The following is a 22227-nucleotide window of genomic DNA, read 5'->3' on the forward strand; positions in this document are numbered from 1 at the left end:
ATATATGCAGATGGCAGGTTAATTCTTTAGTGGTTGTTTCCAGTTATGGTTATTTACTTTCATTTTACATGCAGTTAAGATTGGAAACATTTATTTTTACATGTGCAAGTTATTTATGCAATTAAGTTTCATTTGCAATAGTTAACGCTTATTTCTAGAATCGATAACTAAGTGCAAGGAACTCTGCTTAGGTGCAAGAACTGGTTTCTTGTCACAAGATCCAAGTGCTCAAAACCCTTGAGGTTCGAGCCCTTGCATGAAGTCAAGAATCTTTGGTAAGACACAACTTATACCTCTTGCATAAATCTTTGTGCCTGCACTAGTGCAAGCAGATTGCGATAAGTGCAGGACTGACTAGTGCAAGAAGGAAACCTTTAAGAAAGCAGGTTTAAGGGCCCACTTTACGAGACTGCTAAAGTGTTTCTACTAAAGAGGAATATAAGCATATACTCAGTGATTAAATATTGATCAGTTGGAGTGATTGTCTTTTTATTTTGATTCCTTTGCAAATGCATTCTTTCTTGTTCCAGCACTAGATTACTTTGATGATTCAATTGTCTTTTACTCTTTCCAATTCGATTATGCAAGTTCCCATTTAAGAAAGTAGGAATTTACATCAGAAAGGTTCATACCATCTCTGGCATTGCCTGTGCTTCATCTTTAAGTTTATGGATCCCCCAGGTTGACAATTAAGTGTTGAGGAGTTTGCTTAAGTGCAATTCCTGCACCCAACACACCTTCAATTAGTTAAGTCTGTGGAAAATAATGTTTATATTTTTTTTCTAGGTTACAGAGCCTAGGGAAACCTCAAGTACTTTCCCTCATTTTGAGAATGGTATTTATGGTAAACCTTGGATTCTTCAAGGCACAGGGAAAAACAACAACAAGCCCTGAAGCCATTGTAAAAATATACTCAATTTGAGCTCAAGATGTCACTTGAGGGAATTGAAACTTGGTGTGGACGATAACAATCATTCTTGCCAACCACTTGAGGTAAACCCATTTGACATTTATCTTGTAGCATTGCTCTAAAGATTCTACTATTGAAATGTTTGAAATAAATTTTAAAAGTTTTCTTAACACTGAGGAAGGAAAAGAAAAATCAAACAATAGATGCTTTTGAGAGTCACAAGCATGAAGTAAAAATTGTCATGTTCTATGGTCAATCTTCAAGCTATGGTGTGGGTTTCATTGCTAACATATTTTGCATAGATGTAGATTTAACATGAACTCATGAAAGACTTTGGGTATGAATAATTGCATTTATTTTGATGTTGTTATAAAAAAATTATAGAATTTTATTTTAAATAAGTTTAAATTTTTTGAATCATCATTGCTTGAATGCTTACTATTAGTAAACTTTTATAGTGAGTGAGTAATCCATTAACATAGGTACAATAAACGACAAATACATACAACTACAAATTTTGAATATTCAATTATATATCCTTAAAACAACATTAAAGGAATGTACGAAAATTAAACTCAAAACCAACCCTTCATCCTCATTTAAAAAAAATGTCACTTGTGACTTTGGCAACTCTTAATTCTAATAAGAAAAGAATGTAAAAATTGTTGCAAATAAGATAGATTGTTTGTTGATTAGCTATTTAGACTCCCGTATTAATCTCTTAAGATTCTAAAAAAGAAAACAAAAATAAAGAACTTTTTTGATAATTTGTTTTGAAATATCTTACCTAAAATTGACTAGTTTTGTTTTCTGTTTGTTAACTATGTTTTTTTTCAAACCAGAGTGAGTACTTTTTTTCATTAAATTCGTGCTCAGTCGCGGAAAAAACCTCGGGAGTTTACATTGACATTTGCAGACTATCTAGCCATTCCCAATTTTCATCACTAACTATAGAAAGTAGAAATACTCTTATTATTCTACTAGTGTATACACAACAAAATTGTGACAGAAGAGATATGCAGTAAACTAGCATTTGCACCAGATGTTGCAAAGAAAACGCCGTAAGGCATAAAGTGCGGAAATCCATTATCCATGTAGTGTGTGCATTATTCAACAAGGTGGATCTCTTTAAATTTGTTGCAAACATTTATGTTATTGCATTGCTAATTTATTTAGAATCTACTACTACCTCCTCTTCTTGGAATATTAAATTTCTTATCACCCCATGATGACAATTCCTCTAATTATTGGAATCACAATTTTTTCCACTTTAGTGGGTTTACCGTCAACCTAAAGAAACATGAATTTGAGTCACTCAACTAAAAAGAAATTGCTAAATTGCTATTTATCATGTTTTGAGTAAAAACAATTAATAACTCATATTTACAACCCTTGAAATATTTACAACCTTTTAAGTCTTGTATTTGTAACTCATATTTATAACCCTTTAAAATGAAACTAACTATCTATATTTTTATTAATAATAAAAAGAATCTTCTTTATAAAACTGATACTCACATGCTACTCCTATTGAAAAGAATCAATACTCTTTGATAAGCAAGGAAAGCATTATACTCGACCTCAAGGAACTCAGTGGGCAAAATTATCAATAACTAGTTAATATTGATTTGCATCAATTTCTTTTGGTCCAACCAACAATTAAAATCCATCCCCTGCCACTACAACAATAATACACCATATATCACCTTCCCATTAAAACTGAGAATGAGCTGCAAGTAACTGTGAGAACGCGGATGCCTCATAAGCATGGAGTTAAGTTTGATCCCTGAGCTTTGCTACAATCCTCAACTGTAGAAATATTGAAATTTTTAAGAAGACTTTGGCCATTTCATAAGCTGCTGAGTTGACAGCAGAGTTTGTCTATTGCTGAGTCCCAATCATAGAGATGTCTATATGAGTTATGTCAATGTCTAAGTAGAGCTGTTGAATATGGAATGTCGGTGTAAGTCCTCATCTATGTCCAACTTATGTCAAAGCAAGGATGCTACATAGGAACAAAGAATTGGTTAATTGGTTGTGTTAAGTTCATGTGCTGGCCTAGCAACCCTGGAACAGGGCAAACAGGTTCATGCTCAAATAATCAAAGTGGGATTGAGTCAGATGTTTTTGTGAGAAGTGCCATAGTTGATATGTATGCTAAATGTGGGAACCTAGATGGGAACCTAGATGATGCACGGCTATCATTTGATAAAATTTACAAACCTGACACGGTCTTATGGACCACAATTATATCAGCATATGCTCAGCATGGACATGGCAGGGAGGCATTACTACTCTTTGAAGAAATGCAACAAGCAGGCTTGACTCCAAATCACGTTACATTTCTTGGTGTTCTGGCTGCATGTAGTCATACAGGCCTAGTGGACAAAGGCTGGCACTATTTCTTATCCATGAGTCAGCATCATGGTATTAGACCAAGAGTGGAGCACTATGTCTGCATGGTAGATATTCTTGGTCGTTCAAGGCACTTGGATGAAGCAGAGGACCTTATCAACTCCATCCCTTATGAGCCTGATGCTATTCTGTGGAAGGCCTTGCTTGGTGCTTGCAGAGTCCATGGAAACCTTGATATAGGTAGACGTGCAACAGAACACCTTTTTGATTTGGAACCTCAAAATGCAGCTTCCTATGTCTTGCTGTCAAATATTTATGCTGCTGCAGGCAAGTGGGATGATGTTGCAAAGGTGAGAAGAATGATGAAAGATAGGGAGGTAAAGAAGAATCCTGGATGTAGTTGGATTGAAATCAAGAATGTGGTGCACAAATTTATTGTAGGAGATAGATCACACCCACAGTCAGAGAGAATTTATGCAATGCTGGATCACTTGTCTAAGCGGATGAAGGAGGCAGGATATATGCCTGACATGTTGTCCGCCCTGAAAGCAGGGAAAAGTCTAGCTAAGGTTCAGCTAATGCGACACCTTCTGAAGCAAAGAACGATCCATTACCCAGCTTCTGGAGTGAGGATACCAATCCTCGACCTCTCCCTTGGCTTACAGGAGCGGAAACCTTGCTCATTTCTTGTCTCTGCAATAATCCTCGTCTGGCGGGTAATTGACTCCACGAGGGTTCATCATCTCATCTTCCTCTTGCGATTGCTCTCTTGGTTGAAAGTGGTTCTTCTCCCCTTTTTGCTATGAGTTATCTAGGTCTTATGAGACCCGTCTTGTTTTCTTGTTCACAGGTGAGTGAATGGTTCTCAATCACAGTTCGAAGGTGGTTTGAAATTATCTTCCCCTAAATAACCAAGTGCTTCCTTTCTTTTTCCAGGTTGACAAATGTTCCACCAAGTCTGCGGCTTATTTATTTTTTTGTTATTAATGCATGGACCCTATTTAATTTCTACGGAAGAGTTTCTCGGAGGAGGGTTTCAGATTTAGCTATGGCTACTTCAACGACGTTTAGGTAGTTTTAACTGCTCTAATTTCTTCTTAATAGTCTAGTCAAGGAGAATGATTACTACAGTTTCCTAGCTTTTTTAGTTTAGACAATGCGATTGATATTTTCATATTGTTTTTCAATTTTCTGGATGTAATGGAACTTAGTTCTTCTTCTGCTTATACCCATACCATGACTATAAGGATTTATTTTAAATTCAGTGTGTAATGAATGACGATTTTTCTTGTTATGTTGTTATTCTATATTTTCAGAATGTCTTTCAATTTTATGTATGTAATGGAACTTAGTTCTCCTTCTACTTATATCCATACCGTGATTTCTGTGTGTAATGGAACTTAGTTCTCCTTATGCTTATACCCATACCGTGACCATAAGGATTTATTTTAAATTCAGTGTGTAGTGAATGACGATTTTCTTGCTATGTTGTTATTCTATGTTAGTTATCTTGACAACCACCATGGATTTGGTTCCCTTAAACTTGCTATTTACAAGAATATGGTTTGTGATCTTTCCCGGGTAAGCAAGGGTCTGGCCTGCCTGAACTCGGTTTAACCCACAGGTATAATGTTCTACACTTTTCTTAAATGCACAGTCAGGGATTACTCTTACCGATGGCTCTTGACGGTTATCAAGTGTGAAACTGTGCAATGCCCTGTTTGGAAACAACATGAACATGGAGTATGGGATGTTAGCCACCCCATCTCAAAGCAATTCAACAATTCAAATGTTGAAGTGTTTCATGTTGCCCATTTTCTCAGAGCATGCTTTCTTTGCAACCGACAATTGAACCATTGGAAGGACATCTACATGTATAGGTTTGTTATAATGATCACAACATGGTTTTTATGTTAGAATTTTCTTTAATCTTTGAAATTCACCTTGAATTGATTATAATTTCCAATTCTCAAGAGCTAATCTCATTCTCTGTTTGCTGATTAATGCAGAGGTGACAAAGCATTCTGCAACGTGGAATGTCATTACAAACTGATTTTGATGGGTGAACAAATGAAAAAATTAATTGCTTCTCCACCATATTCATGGAGTGATACTTGTTACGGTAGAAATATTTTCTTAAGATTAGAGGCATGAGAACTGTCCATCTGTTATATTCTATGTATTGTTTGCATCAGAGAAGCTGTTGAAAAATGCAAGGCCACAGATGATATAAAAATATATCTTTGTTTTGCTCGGAGGGAAAGGGAAGGAATGGGATGGTGTGCCCTTTTTTGAACCATATCAATTTGGAATGAGCTTTCTTGTGGTAAAAAATGCATGGCCACAGATGATATAAAAATATATCTTTGTTTTGCTCAAATGGAAAGGGAAGGGATGGGAAGAGGGATGGGATGGCGTGCCCTTTTCTGAACCATATCAATTTGGAATATCAATTTGGAATGAGCTCTCTTGTGGTAAAATTTGTTCTATTTTGAAATTTGATAAGAAAACTAGAACTATTGATGCTTGACATATTCTCTGAGTTTTGTTTAAGTGAATCTTATTGGTTTTAAATACAACCCCTGTTGTACTTGTTTCAATGTGATTCAGATCCAATTCACAGGAAAGATTAAAAAACACGAAGTGTGACTGCAATGCAAAATTTGCACATTATGTAATACTCCTAAAAATTCATCTGAACGATGTTTCATAAACTCATAAAATCGGTCTTAACTATGACTGATAACTGATAAGCCAGGCAGGATAAGTTATTTATTGGGGAAAGGTCATATGTTCGATCCCACAAATAAATAAAGAATGGCTCCTCTTAACACGATATAAATTGAGTACCTTGTTCAGTTTAGTGACACCCCTGCAATTAGAGAAGAGAAATGGATGAAAGGGAAAACAAAATTTGGAGATAAGCCCCCTATTTGGGAACAAGCAGCTGCAGTGTTGTTGAGTCTTTTTGGTTTCTGGATTGATCCTTTTCTGCTCCTTTTCTGCTGCATCACAGAAACAAGAACACCCACCTCGGAAGTTATATAGCTTTCTTCAACTTTCATAGTTTGTGCATGTCCATTGAAGTTGGTATTCTGCAGTGTTGTTGAGTCTTTTTGGTTTCTGGATTGATCCTTTTCTGCTCCTTTTCTGCTGCATCACAAAAACAAGAACACCCACCTCGGAAGTTATATAGCTTTCTTCAACTTTCATAGTTTGTGCATGTCCATTGAAGTTGGTATTAGAAGTGCCGACTTGGCTCCTGATTCCAAATTCAAAATAGAATAGATTGAGCTTTCATATAACACAGAAACGTAACCATGAATTTGTGCAAATTACACTTATTTATGAAGAAACCATGAAAACTTAGTATTTTCATTCAAAACAACATTAAAAAACTATATAAGTGTGAATGCAATTGTTGAATTTTGATTAATATCATGTGCTACTACTTTAAATGTTAATGAAATAACCTTTCCTATGTAGAAGGCAGAGTGATTACTATCTACTCTTAGGGCTACCGCTTGTTGACTACCTGGCCCTGCTGCATTTTCGAATGTTATATCCCGTGCTAAGAAGCCATCAGCATTTACAGCTGCAATTGTGAAAACAAATAAATTAGCAATCCTCAACATCTAAAACAAGATTTAGTGGGATCGAGGAATATGGATTGATTGAATTTTCCTTTGATAAGAGTTCAAAACCAAAGAATGATGGTAATTGTAAGTATTAAATTCCGTCTTTGTTTAGAAATAGCATACACATATTTATCTAGTTATCAGAATAAACAGAGGATCCGATTTTAGCATATGCCCATTGAAATTTCTCAAACTTACAAACCCCAATGCATGTTGAAAGACATTACACCTATCATATGAAAGGGTTCCAAATATCTTATTCTTAAAATGTAAAACGATAATTAATTTTTTTGCTGCTTTAATAGGATGAAAGAAGTGCAGAATCTGCAAAAATAAATGTTATTGCTCTCTTCTTCTCAGCAACCTACAATCTGAAGAAAAGCATTATTGCTTCCCTTGCAAATGACGGATTGCATTCCAAGCACTGCTGGATTTTGATTGTTTCCTTCTCCTCTCATTTGTATTTTGTTGATGCTTTCTAGATCAGCATTCCTTTGCAAGGGAAAGGGAATTAATCTGGGTTGAACTCAAGTAGAAAATTTCTCTCTCATTAATTGGATGGTCATTTTCACAATTGATTGTCTCCAAAGAAGTCTTGTCAGCCAAATCTCTACCTTTCCTCAGGCTTTTAAGTTTAACCAGCATGCAGGCCCTCAGTGTTGTGGTTTGGCATTTTTATCCAGTAGTTCTTAGCAACATGGCAGAAAGGGCACACTTTATGTCCATGCAGAAGGAATTGGAAGCAATGGTAGTGGATTCCTTGGCCACAGAATTGAACAAGCGTTTAAAGCCCTTTGGGTTCTGCAAGAAGACCCATAAAAATCTGCAAATGTATCAAAGAGAATTGCTTCCTAGATCATACTTGTACAATAAGTGATCATAGTAGAAGGTCATTTGATTGTGAAACCGTTGTGGGATTCAATCCAAGTGACCTGAATGTAGAAATTAACAAACTCTACAAGCTTATTTAAATGTGAATATTTTATCATTTTCCATTCAATGATAAATTTTTTCAGAATGTTTGGCTAGTTAACCCTCAATAGGAGTTTCTTCAATGGAATTCACATTAACAATTGAAAAGTCAAAGTTGTCATCTCTATCATGGCCCATGTATTTGGTTGTCTCCTTCCAAATTTCAGGAATTGCCTCCCTCACATTATGAATACTTTCTAGGGAATAATCAGCTTCCTCAGATTTTACAGAGCTGCCCACCTTCCCAAACAACATACCAAATTAAGTAAGAAACCAATAAATATCAAGCCACCAAGAATGATAATCTAGACTTTCAAGTAATCTTTTTACTTCTCTCAGATTCAAAAGAAATTTGACTACGAACAGGAGTTTTCGAGTCCAATGGTCAAAACTATTAAAACAATTTTCACAATTTACAACACAGAACTCTCTTTCCCCCACTATTTTTCTGTAACGAATAAATTCCATCTTAAACCTTTCCCACTATGTCACAAAGAATTATAAAGTTTCCTGCAATTTGATAAAATTATGACATGCACTAGTAATTTCTGAGGGTCATTTGAGGGCTTACCAGAACTGTATTAAGGCCTGTTGCTTTTGCTCCTGCTATGTTTCGGACATTGTCATCAAAGAAGAGCTGCAGAAGAGTTCGAAGAAAGATCACTGTAAAAATATGTAAACAAATTAAAGACAAACGCTGGAAACTTACTGTTCTTGGTGGATCTGCATTTGCAATTGTGAGTGCACGCTTCATGGCTTCAATTGAGGGCTTGATAAAAACAGGAGAAGTATTGGGTTTGCATTCATCAGTTTGTTGATTAAAAAGATAAGCCATATTAAGGCTCTCAAAACATATGACATCCTCAAAACAGTCTTCCAAGCCTAGTCTTTTTAGGACTTTACATGCATGAGTCTTATCTGAATTTGTAAATATCTGCACATAAGATATCTCCAAACAATAGTTATGGTTGCATTCATTTCATTTTATTCTTAGAGAAATAATGCCAACTATTGTATTTTTCATGATCTCTTTCAACTATCCACAGGGGAAGCAACCTTATAGAATTGTGTTTGTGCTTGTAAGGCTTTAAATTCTATTGAAGTTGACCTAAAAATTGAATTTATGCAACTCATTACCAAATACTTACCAATTTCCTTTGAGGCATGCTCATCAAAACGCTTCTCAGTGCAGGGTCTGGTTCAATGACTTCATATGGCAAGTTCCCATGCACAAATCTAGAAATTATGAAAATTACACATGTATAAGATTTTCCTTTTGATAAAATGCCAATAAAGCATATGCACCTAGCCAGATAAATTTCAATTATCTCAGGGGAGAAATAGAGGTGAATCTCCTCACTAAGCCATGATGCTTAGTGATACAATTTAAGCATGAATGTCATGGAAAATTAAATACAAAAGCTGAAAAGCTATTTCTATTTTTCTGAAATAGGTCTCTCACAGCACTCTATATTGATTTTCTTTTTTGCTCATTGTAGGAAAGGAAAAATGTGACAGAAACAATCATTCACAGCACAAACAAAATAGAATTGCACCTGTGATATTCATCTGCATCAACCTCATAACCCAGTTTCTGCAACTTTAAACAACAGTTATTAGTCACAGTCAAACAGCCTAAATCCTCCAAGCAATGATACCTCTGTTCTGCTCTATGAAGTTGTCACATGGTGATGCTTAAAGGGGAGTGAATAAGAATTGATTTTTTCTTGCAGATTGAATATGGAAGGCGGGAAATCTTACTCTCAGCCCAGCCAGAGTGCTCCCATTGGTTTTATAAAATTCTGTACGGAGGCTGGAAACAATTTCTCTGCTGAATCCGAAAACTTGTGCAAGAAACTCTGGAACAACATTAATCAAATCCATGAAACAACACCCAGGGAGAAAAAACTAATTGAATTCTAATAGAGGAAGGAAAAAATAATCTGTATGTAAAACTTAATACGGGACATAATTCACAGCACACCATCAATATTCTTGCGGCAGGCTGTGGCAATGCCTGTACTGGAAGGATACAGAGTATCATCCAAATCTGTGACAAAAATAAAACAGAGCGTCAAAATAACTTTGGAATTTCTGGCAAAATATTCATGATAAATGCAATTAAAGATATGCGAAAAGTTCAAATTGAAACAGAATCCAGGATTTCTTCTGAATTCATGCCAAAAGTACCGAAGAGCAGACAATCGAATTGAGTTGTTGATTGTTCCATCATATTCATATCACAGAATTCGCAATTACAGAGGCAATGGATATTTGCACTGAGCCTACGAAAACCACATTGAATATGCAAAGAAGTTATATATATATATAGAGAGAATTCAAGTTGCAGGCATGGTTGGTCGGAGGCTACGCGGTGAAGGAATCGACGTGGAATCCTGCAACTAGATTCATGTGAAATGAAGGTGTCACATTGAAATACAAACGCATTTACCATTTGGAGATTTTCAGTAGGATTGTGTACAGGGTTTTGTTCTTCAAGCAGCATTAGAAGCTTCTCTATTTCGTTCCTTTTAGCCACTGGAACGCCGAAAACACCCCTGTTCAGGCCTTGCATTGACATTCACAAAACCCAAACGGGCAATCAGCAATTTACTTTCAGAAAAGGCTTAAATCCTTCAGCTCCGAATTACTGTTATCATCCAAAATGCAATAAGGACCCCAAATTCAATAACAGAAAGCATAACATACCCATGTAAGAATAAGCTAACCTTGTAAGGAATTTTTTAGGGCTATTTTTAGTTGATCAGTGCTCCCAACCTCTGGAGTCTCCCTGGAAAGCTCTGTTCCTGCACTCGCATTCAGAGACCTGATCTGCTGCACATCGCATCTGATGGCGCCGCCTTTGATGGCATGATCCAGCAGCCTATGATCCAGTGGAATAATTACCCAGAGGAAAAATACGAAGACCGGCAAGAACAGGGAGCCTGAAACCAAATCCAGAGCGATGAAACCAAATCCAGAGCGAGGGCAAGCGTTTGATCTGAGGTACAAACCCTGCTGGCCGGATGAAACTATTCGATGAAACGCCCAAACCGTTTGGGCAACCCCGATCAACGGCTGAAATGGTTGCAATCGTCTAACATATAATCCTGTGGCTTAGAAGATGACAGGTAGGCAGAGAGGGAAGTTGATCTCAGAGGGAAACGCCTTACGGCGTAAAAATAGTCATTACAGTATCAGATTAGATGAAAGAATCAACTGTGTTGGAGGTTCATTATCTACCTCGTCCATTAATCGCACAATTTTCCGACTTTTATTTTCCATAATATCAAAATTCTCGCACTCTGATTCGCTCTATTGGTGCAACATTACCTGCAAATCATATATCTTTACTTTCAATTCAGCATGATCTTTGTCACAATGCTTGCAGATCGAGGGGCCAGAGGATACGGAGTTCCCTTCAATAGGAAAATCCTTGAAGTTTCTTCTCGCCACCCGAAGCGAACGTGCTTGTTGATGACCCCAGTTACTAGATGCCATGATGGAAGCATGCTTGGGAGAAGAGCCAAAAATGTGATATGAGAGATATAATATTTAACTAACCTCGTAGCATGCTCTATTTCACCAAACAAGATTACCTCCACTATAATTCTCCTCAGAGAGCCAATTCCATTGAACAGGGAGGCACGACTGAGAATGGGCAGGGGGGTTTTCCTACACTGAGGTGCTCCAACATTATCCACAATAACAATTATAGAAACCCATATTCTCACCAGCCTAAGACCAATATTTTCTGTAACCAACAGAATGAAGAAAATTATTCGGCCCCAAGGTGATTTATGGAGTTTACTTCTTGGATTCCACATGCAGAGATGAATTATGGCACTCGAGCCGCCAGGATCCCAAGACGCCTCCATCATTAGATTGGTGATTCAAAGGTCTCCTTCCGCACTCATCCTGGTCCTCAAACGGTTAAGCAGTCTAGTTTTTACCAGAGGGAGTAAATTCAACTCGCCTGTTGAGGGTATTCACATGTGGAGAAATTAATGTCGCATGTTGTGATCCTTGGTCTATGAGGAAGAAAAGAATTTCCTCATGCTTGCATGCTGACTTGGCCAGTTGAGTTCCATGTGAATCTGATGGGTTTCGCCTTGCTTCATCATGTTGAAGGAGGGGATGATCATGAATCGGAGATATGAGGTGTTAATTTTTCTTAAGGATATATTGTTTTTCGTTTTGATAATTGTATTTATTCATTTACACATTAAATTCATCTCATAACATCATAAGATTATTTATATTAACATTATTATTTAACAACATATGGAACTATGTAGAAAGAACAATATCATCATCATCAATGCAGTGGAACATAAAGGAACATTAGAAGAAAATCATTCACACATGGGGAAACCAGGTTTGGTCAGGGAGCACAGAAAAACCCACTATGGGGAAAACCCTTTCAAATTCTTCTTCTTATTAGATTGTCATTTAATGATTTAGCGAAAGAGAGTACAGTGATCCAAATCTTCATCCATACAACTATTCAGCAACATCAACTAAACAAAATTCATGAAATGAACCCAACAATGTTAATACGCAAAGCCCTGCTTCAGAGCCCTGTAATCTACTATCATTGTCTACGGTCAACTGTTGAAGCCTATGGTCAATGAACGAAAACTTTGGTCAGCTGAAAAAATGCAAATTTAGGTTCCAGTCACAAAGAGGATGTGGGCATGCGAGCATCTGGGAGCTTCCAGTCGCTCCCTTGAGCCTAGAAGCCAGTGACCAGTCAAATTTGTCCTTTGGTAAGCCTGTGACTGAGAAACAAAACCCTAGAAAAATACCTGTGAACTTCAGACCTTAGAATTTCACCTTCGTGCAAACCCTTTTCTCTGTGGACTTCCCTCAGACCCCTGCAAGCCAAAAAAAAGAAAGAAAATAGAAGAATGATCTACGATGATGTCAAAATGAGGTGAAGGTCTCTTGTATTTATAGCCTTCCAAGGGTTTCCAATTTTCTTTAGGGCTGACCTAATCAAATATGCACATGTGGGCTTATAATTCAAAAATACACTTCCAATGCAATCATCATCTCCATTAAATGAGCCATCCAAAGTAGAATTTTTTCCTAGTCAACTAAAAAACATCCATGAGATGAACCCAACCATGCTCATATTCAAAACCCTAATTCATAAGTTTGTAATGAACTGTCAATGTCTGCGGTTGACTGCCGAAGACTGCAATCAACGAGAAAAAACATCAGACAACTGAAAAACCAAACCCTAGTTTCCATTTGCATGGAGGACGCGTTATATGTGCGAATGAAAGGCTTCAGTCACACAGATGAGCTGACTAATGAGTGACCGTAGTCGAGATTTCTTTGTGCCATGCATAAGACTGAGACCTAAAACAAAGATGCGAGCTTCAGACCCTGCAATTTCACCTTCGTCTGAACTCATCACCCCGCAGGCCTACCTCAGACCTGTGTGAGCCAAAACCAAGAAAGAGAATAGAAGAATGTCTCATGATGATGTTCAAATGAGGTGGAGGTCACTTGCATTTATAGCCTTCCAAGGGTGTCCAATTTTCTCTAGGGCAACCTGATCAAATATGCAAATGTGGGCTTATAATTCAAAAACACACTTTCCCTTGTCCAAATTTGATGATCTTTAGGTTGATTTTGGTCCTCTTGAAAAGAGGAATTCAATGCAATCATCATCTCCATCAAATGAGTTGTCCAAAGTGGAATTTGGACCTAGTTTCGAATTTTAAAACTCCCTCTCAAATAGGGATAAGTCGACTTGCATCATGTCATGTGTATCCTGTCATCAAATCATATCCAATCTCAAGTATCTCATCATCTCATATCATCACTATTCATCCCAATTCATCTCTTGCTTATTCTTGCTTATCTCTTGATTATCCCTGATCATATGTTGAAAATGTTTCTCGAATCGAAGAATTTGACATCAGAGGGGAGCCTAAGTTACCACCCTCTATTCATCGGGGAGCCACTTCTACCACCCAGAAACATTGCCAACGAGGAGAACAATGCTACCACCTGGGAAGCATCAACGAGGATAAAAATCTATGACACGCATCAACATCAGAGAGTACATCTCAAAATGACATCAGGAAGCACATCTCAACCCATAATCTCATGGGGGAGATAAACATATACAACCCCATATCGAGAAATAGGTGATATAGGGGAGCACATATAAGCCCATCATATTACCTATCGATCTTCCCACCAATGACCCTCAACATTCATGTGGTAGAACACCTACATCATAATCTGAGCTTGGGCTAGATACCTGACTTACAAAAAGGTAAGGATCACATGCCCCAAGCCTCCTCAACTCATTGGCCAGACAAGGAGGGATAATCCTAAAAAACCCTGCTTGTGGGTATGATGCCAACTAGGGTATGCTCTGCAAAGTCCAAGATAGGGGATAAACATCTCCAACCCTATGGGTAACAGATAGGGGCGATACCCTATTGTCCAGATATCCCTTAACCCCAAGAAACCTCCATCTCAATTCCACACCCTAGGAGCTCAAACATGGGGGAAGAGTTGGCTCAGTGTACTCGACCATCGATGCTCTCTGTAGTTCATAAACATATCATCATGCTCATATATGGTAATCATCATGTCTCAATAGCATCAGCCTCCTGTTCATAGAAGACATCAAATCAAATATTATTTTAGAACAAAAATGTACATATCACAAAAAGGATACCATAGTCATCCTCCCACTCACAGAGGTAGCAACCACAAGCCTAATATTGTCTCGTACAACAACACCAGCTGGAGATATATGCAATGTATCCATGTCATATCTAGAACCTACTCAAATGACTCTCCAAGAGATTTTTCATCCTACTTCATAGCTAGTCATGATAGCAACATTGTACTCAACCTCAATCATGCTTAAAGCTACGAACTTCTCATCCAAAATATCATGGTAGATCTCATGCTAAGGCAACACTCAGATGCACTCATTAATAATGATCCAAAACAACATCAATACATCCATGTAGTCACATATCGTAGGATGAATATCTCAAATCAAAAATTGATCATCCCATGTAAATATCTTGAAGGGTGCTTTCCAAGTAAATTTCAACAATATCTCTTCACAACTTCTTGAAATTCAATCAGAGTGTCCAAGGATTTACATTTCCTTTTTCTAAAAACTCTTTTATAGTTTTACGATATATATTTTTTGTTCCAAACTTCATAAATTGATTCATCATGCCATGATTCATTATTTCTAACTTCAGAAGCCAACTCCCTCTTACTTTGGTCATCAGAGGCTCATTACCTGTCAAGAGTATATCATCGGCATATAAAACCAAAATCAAAATCATACCTTGGACCACTTTTGAAGTAGAGGTTCGGATGGGGATAACTTCCCAACTTCACTAAGTAATTGTGAATGTGGACATACCAGGCTCAGGGAGCTTGCTTCATACAATGCTTTCTGCAAACATAACACTTTACCAAACCAATATGATCAACCTTACATAAATCAATATTGTGCAATCAAATCAACTAAGTCAAATTATCAAATTTTAGAAGCCATATCAAAACTGATATCAAAATCATCAATATTACTGTATCAAATTCCTTAGACCATATGACAGTTAAATATCTAAGCTTTTATCATGCCAACAATTTGTCATTTACCAAGAAATATCAAACCAAACTTCATCAAGTCATCCTCATGATCATAATATAAATCATTTCTATCACTATATGCAAATGCATACACCAAGGATAAGTCATGTAGGTTCCATCCATTTATTGTGAGATTACTTCATACTGAATCACAATTGTTTATACTTCAACCATTATGCTAAGGACAATGAGGCCAATACAAAACCATTATCAAATACGAATATTAATCACTAAAAGTTACTATGCCCACATAACACTGTCATCAAGGAAAATCATCAGTCATTAAGTACCAAATCAGATAAAAACTCTAACTTGTCATCACTGTGAATTAAAATAATCCATAAGCAAAAATATATCAACAAAATCAACTAAACAAAATTCATGAGAAGAACCCAACCATTCTCATACTCAAAGCCCTAATTCAAAATCCTGTAATGAATTGCCATTATCTTTGGTGAATTGTTGATCACTATGGTCAACAAGCGAAAACATCAAACAACTTAAAAAACAAACCCTGGTTTTCGGGCGCATGGAGGATGAGTTGTGTGTGCGAATTAAAGGCTTTAGTCGCACGGATAATCCAACCAACGAGCGATTGTAACCAATATTTCTATGTGCCATGTCTGTGACTGAGACCTAAAACTGTAAAACAAACATACGAGCTTTAGACCCTAAAACAAAGATCTCGATATGGGGTTATAGATGTTTAGCTCCCCCATGAGATTATGGGTTGAGATGTGCTCTCAGATGTTGATGCAGGTCATAGATTTCGCTCCCTGTTGATGTTTCATGTGTGGTAGCATTGGGCTCCCTGCGGGTAGTTATTTCGGGTGCTAGAAGTGGCTCCTTGATGAATAGAGGGTAGTAGCTTAGGCTCCCCTCTGATGTCAAATTATTATTCTTTTAGATTTGAGAATGGTTAGAATTTGAGCAGGGACAATCAAGAACTAAGCAAGAATAAGCAAGAGATGAATCGAGATGAACAATAATGATATAATAGGATGAGATACTTGAGATTGGGTATGATTTGATGACATGATGCAGGTGGAATTCTCCCTAGTTGAGAGGGAGTGTTAAAATTGGAAACTAGGGCTAAATTCAACTTTGGAAAACTCATTTGATGGATATGGTGATTTCATTGAATTCCTCTTTTCGATAGGACAAAAATCAACCTAAATTTCATAAAATTTGGACAAGGGAAAATGTTTTTTCAATTATAAACCCACATGTGCATATCTGATTGGGTCGGCCCTAAAGAAAATTGGACACCCTTGGAAGGCTATAAATAGAAGTTAACTCCACCTCATTTGGATATCATCATGAGACAATATTCTATTCTTTTTCTTGGTTTTGGCTCGCATAGGTTTGAGGCATGTCCACAGAGGGATGAGTTCAAATGAAGGTGAAATTACAGGGTCTGAAACTCGCTTTTTTGTTTTATGGTTTTAGAACTTAGTCATAGCCATGGCATAGAGAAATCTCGGATAGAGTTTCTCACTGGCTAGATCATCCATGTGACTGAAGTCTTTCATTCGCACACACAACTCATGCTCCATGCAACCAAAAACTGAGGTTTGGTTTTTGAGTTTTCTGATGTTTTTGCTTGTTTATCGTAGTGTTTGACAGTTGATCACAGACAATGACAGTTCATCACAAGCTTCTGAATAAGGGCTTTGAGTATGAGCATTATTGGGTTCATCTTGTGGATTTTGTTTAGTTGAATGATTCAACAAAATGGAGTACAATGTTCCATATCTTCATCCATACAACTATCCAACAAAAATCAATTAGGAAATATCCTTGAGATAAACCCTACCATGCTCATACTCAAAAAACCTGATTCAGAAGCCTGTAATGAACTATCACTGTCTGTGGTCAGCAAACGAAAACTCCAATTGATAGAAAAGTGAAACTTTAGGTCCTGGTCCCAAGGAGGAAGTGGGCGTGCGAGCGACTGTGAGCTTTTAGTCACTCCCTTGAGTCTGGATTCCAATGACCAGTTGAATTTTCCTTTGTTAAGCCTGCGAGTGAGAAACAAAACCTTCGAAAAACACATGCGAGCTTTGGACCCTGCAATTTTTCCTTCATGCGAATCCATTTCTCTGCGGACCTACCTTAGACCTGTGTAAACCAAAAACAAGAAAGAAAATAGAAGAATGATCCATGATGATGTCCAAATGAGGTGGAGTTTTCTTGTATTTATAGCCTTCCAAGGGTGTCCAATTTGTTTTAGGGCCAACTTGATCAAATATGCACATGTGGGATTATAATACAAATATACACTTTCCCTTGTCCAAATTTGATGATTTTTGGGTCAGTTTTGGTCCTCTGCAAACACAAGTTTAGTCAAAACATTCACATTCTCTATAGTAAGTCAAATAATCAAACTTCCATGCTCATAGAACTTTTTGTTGTCTGCTCCATGTCTGTAGGACTGACATCCTTCATGTGAATTTATGATTTCATGCACAAAGCTTCACTTTTGTGTCCTACGGCCATAACTGCACCCATATGCCTTCTTCCATGTGGTTGAGAGGCTTCAGTCGCACCCTTAGGCTTGATTCTGTGTGGTTGAGGTTTAGAGTAAGGAAACCTCTCTCTTCTCAGACCAAAACTTTGCTGCATACCAACAATATAAGATATTTGTCTATTCATGTCCATAAATATTAATTTAACAATAAATAATCTTCTATACATATAATGCAAATGATAATAGGTGTAGGGTTGTTATGGAGAGATTCTCCCTCTGAATGGGAATCTACTTCAATCATCTGGTACTAAATTATATTAAAAATATAACTTGTCACCATCGTGAATTCAAATAATCCGTAAGCAAAAACATATTTATGAATCATCAAGCATCATGTCAAATTTCTAAAACATCATCAACCATTCAAGCCAATATACTCACTAAGTCAAACCGATTTTTTTGTTGAACCCTTGCAATTGTTATCCAATACTACCATACACAAGCTTTAATTATTAAATCATAATGACATATTGATATGGATATTGATGTAGAGAGATGGTGGACCATGAGGGGTTTAAGGGGGGATTAGGGGTAGCATACTGAGGCTTCCATTGAGGTATGGGACTAAGAAGGTGATTATAGAAAGGACCATACTCATAGTTACCATCTGGGCATAGGGGAAAATCCTTCGACACCATTGATTTTAGTATGACCTTGTTTCAATGGGAAGGCCTTGTTTTCCATTAGGTAAACCTCCAAATTAAGGTTCCTTAGGATATGAAAGGATGATGAGCTAGAAAAAGAGGAGAGGATAACCTTCATGCATTGAAGCATCAAATTTAGCATATTGTCCTTAGCGTTAACATTTGTTCTAAGATTTCTAAGGACAAAGAAATAGTCTCCCAAGATTAAAATATCTCTAACTTCCCGTTGTTGGGCTAAAAGGAGCCCCATCTAGAGACCATACACCTTTGCCTGATTGTTGGACTTCTTTCCTAATCCCTAAGCATACTTGTCGACTATTCTTCCTTAGGGTTTACAGAGAATCCCCCCTCCTGCCACCCCTTAACTATGTTTTTTATTAAATATCTTATTTGTAATGATATACCAACCTAGATCCATCTTAACCCAGATCTATCAAATGCCAAAAGGGATCCAATCTCTTGAGGTGAAAATCTATTTTTGAGTGAAAAACTCAAGGAAAGGTTTACACCTCGAGAGATTTGATCCCTCTAGGTGCTTGATAGATCCAGGTTAAGATGGATCTAGGGTGCTTATTTAATACTGTATAATATCTATATTTGTATCTATGTTTCTCTTTCTTATTCCCTCTCTCTAACTCCCCCCCAAACATACACACTCTCTCTCCATATCTATCTATCTATCTATCTCTCTCTCCCGCCCTCTTCCTCTTCACCTCTCTCTTCCCCTCCTCTCTCTTTCTCTTCCCCTCCTCTCTCTTTCTCTTCCCCTTCTCTTCTTCTCCCTCTCTTCCCCCTGCTCTCCTCTCTCCCTCACTCTCTCTTCATCACTCCCTTGTCACTCCCTCTCTCTCTCCTTATACCTTTATCCCTATATATATTTCTTCCTCCTTACCTCTCTCCCCCCTCCAACCCCATCTCTCTCTCCTTTTGTCTATTGAGTTCTATCTCCCCCTTTCTCTCCCACCCCCTTCTGTCTCTCCCCCCATCTCTCTCTCTGCCCCATGCTCTCTCTCCCCTCCATCTTTGCACCTCCCTCTCTCTCTTGCCCTTATCTTCCTCTCTCTCTTCCCTCTTCTTCTCTCTCCCTCACTCTCTCTGCATCTCTCCCTTGTCACTTCCTCTCTCTCTCCACCTTTATCTCTCTATGTATTTTTTTTCCTCCCTCTCTCCCGCTTTCCAACTCTCTCTCTCCCACCTCCCTCTTTTTGTCTCCCCCCATCACTCTCCCTCTTTCTCTTTCTCTCTTTATCTTCGCCCTCCAACTTTGTCACTATCTCCCTCTATCTCTCCCCCTCCCACTCTCTTCCCTTCACTTTGCTTGTTGTCATTACTTGGACCCTTAGTTAACATGGATCTATCTTGATTCTTACTAATAATATTTGTATTATATAAATTTCACATCTTTAAATATAAAAGTATTCTTATTTTTATTTTTATTAAAACCTTAATTTAATTTCTATAGGGCCCACAACGTTTTGAATAGATGGTGATCGGGTTCTCTATTCCTTCATGTGAAGTGACTGGTTCAATTCCCTGACGATCAGGGTGATATATTGGACATGATTAAGATGTAGTTCCACCAAGCTTACAAAAAAATATAATTATATGGGAATATTTTTATTAGTCCTGAGGATAAAGGGTTTAGATATATCTTAAAACTAATTATAACATTTTTTAATCTTTAATTAGAAAAATGTTACAAAATCGAATTAAAATAAAATATTTTTGTTGTGAAATAAGTTATAGTTTTTGGGCATGTGGTATTGATAAGCCATGGTATTGACCCATGATATTGTAACAAAGCCTATTACAAGTTGATAATATCCATTGTAAAGTGGGGGTGAATATCCATGGTTAAGAATCTTGTCATATTATTATAAAATATTTTGATTGTGAAATAATGTATGATTTTTTGGTATGTGATATTGATAAGCCATGGTATTAGCTCATGCTATTGGAACAAAGCCTATTCACAAGTTCATAATATCAATGAAAAGTGGGGGTGAATATCCATGATTAAGAATCTCGTCATTTGGTATTGATAAGCCATGGTATTAGCCCATGGTATTTTAACAAATCCTATTTACAATTTAATAATATCCATGGTAAAGTGGGGATGAATATCCATGGTTAAGAATATTTTTGTATTGTTATAAAATATTTTGATTGTAAAATAAGTTATGTTTTTTCAGGCATGTGGTATTGTAAGAAAGCCTAATAGTGAAGGTTTCTTATTTCAACTTAAGGTGGATGATGTTTTTTTTTTTAATTGACGGACTAGATTGATTCTCAAGGGAATATGTTTAGTCTTAATGTTGTAGTGTGTTAGAGTTTGTTAGGTTGCATTGACTTTTCATAAATTTTAAAAATTAGATTTGTGTCAAGTGGCTCCCTGCCCACCAATTTCTTAGGGATCTGAGATTATTCCAATTCTAATAAGCTCCTCCATGATAAGTTCCTCATTATTATTTATAACATTAATTTATATATAAGAAATTTTTATTTAGCAAAATGGTCCATTACTTTTAATAATTTAAAAATTTTATATTCATGTTGAGTAGCTCTCTACCGACTAATTTCCTAGGGATTTGAAATTATTCCGATTCTAATAAGTTCCTCCAGGATAATTTCCTCATTATTATTTATAACATTCATTTATATATAAGCAAATTTTATTTAGCATTCTTCGTGTTGCAATAGTTTTTTTTTGTTATATTTATGAAACTTTAGCTATATCAACAACATTAATATTTTTAATGTGGTTGTACTAGTAATTACACAAAACCAATATTTATTATTCTTATTATTATTTTTTTAAAACTATAAATTAATCTAATTACACAAAACCAATATTTATGATTCTTATTATTTTTTTTTAAACTATAAATTAATCTTATCCCACAACACTGTTATTAGACTATAACTTAATAATAATCATAAAAATGTTTCAACACAATTAAAATGTAATATTCTCAAATTGTATAATGAAATTCATTTTTATATTTGAAAATGACTCTCAAACGACCAAAAAAATAAAAGATCTGTTGACTTTTTTATTTTATTTTTTTAATTGAGGGCCTAGATTGATTCTCAAAGGAATATGTTCAGCATATGCTTAATCTTAATGCTTATCATTGACTTTAGTGTATTAAAGAGTTTGTTAGGTTGTATTGACTTTTAATTATTTTTTTAACTGAGGACCTAGATTGAATCTCAAAGGAATATGTTCAACATATGCTTAATCTTAATGCTTATCATTGACTTTAGTGTATTAAAGAGTTTGTTAGGTTGTATTGACTTTTAATAAAGTTAAAAAATTATATTTGTGTCAATGTGGCTCCCGCTAATCAATTTTCATTATTATTTATAAGATTCATTTATATATAAACAAATTTTATTTAGCAAAATGGTCCATTATTTTTAATAAATTAAAAAAAAATGATTCGTACCATGTGACTCCCCACCCACCAATTTTCTAGGGATTTGAGATTATTTCAATTCTAATAAATTTCTCATGATAAGTTCCTCATT

General features: G+C 36.4%; 2 protein-coding genes across 21 annotated transcripts; one reads left to right on the plus strand and one right to left on the minus strand.

Annotated features, from left to right (window-relative positions):
* The first annotated feature begins 2802 nt into the window (after nt 1-2802).
* LOC149205898 (pentatricopeptide repeat-containing protein At4g02750-like) lies at nt 2803-5645 on the plus strand. 5 transcript variants are annotated; one of them, XR_016252503.1, is made up of 3 exons: nt 2803-3981; nt 4202-4336; nt 5275-5645. XR_016252503.1 is itself a non-coding variant. In XM_089395204.1 (2 exons), exon 1 carries the CDS (start codon nt 2899-2901, stop codon nt 4069-4071), a length of 1173 nt encoding a protein of 390 aa, XP_089251330.1. In that variant the 5' UTR covers nt 2803-2898; the 3' UTR covers nt 4072-4115; nt 4202-5645. The 5 variants fall into 5 exon arrangements, 3 of the variants coding, with proteins under 3 accessions (XP_089251330.1, XP_089251331.1, XP_089251332.1); XR_016252501.1 differs by having other exon boundaries at nt 2803-5145; XM_089395204.1 differs by having other exon boundaries at nt 2803-4115; nt 4202-5645.
* Nucleotides 5646-5911: 266 nt separating this feature from the next.
* LOC149205899 (uncharacterized protein C24B11.05-like) lies at nt 5912-10955 on the minus strand. Of its 16 annotated transcripts, none has more exons than XR_016252511.1 (11): nt 10605-10943; nt 10328-10443; nt 10066-10160; nt 9860-9925; nt 9637-9734; nt 9432-9475; nt 9024-9111; nt 8585-8644; nt 8447-8512; nt 6801-6860; nt 5912-6527 (listed from the first exon to the last, which is right to left on the minus strand). XR_016252511.1 is itself a non-coding variant. In XM_089395213.1 (10 exons), the coding sequence occupies exons 3-10, from the start codon at nt 10112-10114 to the stop codon at nt 7933-7935; spliced, it is 654 nt and encodes a 217-aa protein (XP_089251339.1). In that variant the 5' UTR covers nt 10115-10160; nt 10328-10443; nt 10605-10955; the 3' UTR covers nt 6802-7932. The 16 variants fall into 16 exon arrangements, 9 of the variants coding, with proteins under 9 accessions (XP_089251339.1, XP_089251336.1, XP_089251335.1 ...); XR_016252510.1 differs by having other exon boundaries at nt 5912-6418; nt 8585-8809; nt 10605-10942; XR_016252507.1 differs by having other exon boundaries at nt 5912-6415; nt 8585-8809; nt 10605-10941.
* Between the last annotated feature and the right edge of the window lie 11272 nt (nt 10956-22227).

The sequence above is a fragment of the Pinus tabuliformis genome, chromosome 1_2 (genome assembly GCF_031772625.1).
Source record: "Pinus tabuliformis cultivar Carrire ecotype Pingquan chromosome 1_2, CPIR1, whole genome shotgun sequence".
NCBI classification, from domain to species: domain Eukaryota; kingdom Viridiplantae; phylum Streptophyta; class Pinopsida; order Pinales; family Pinaceae; genus Pinus; species Pinus tabuliformis.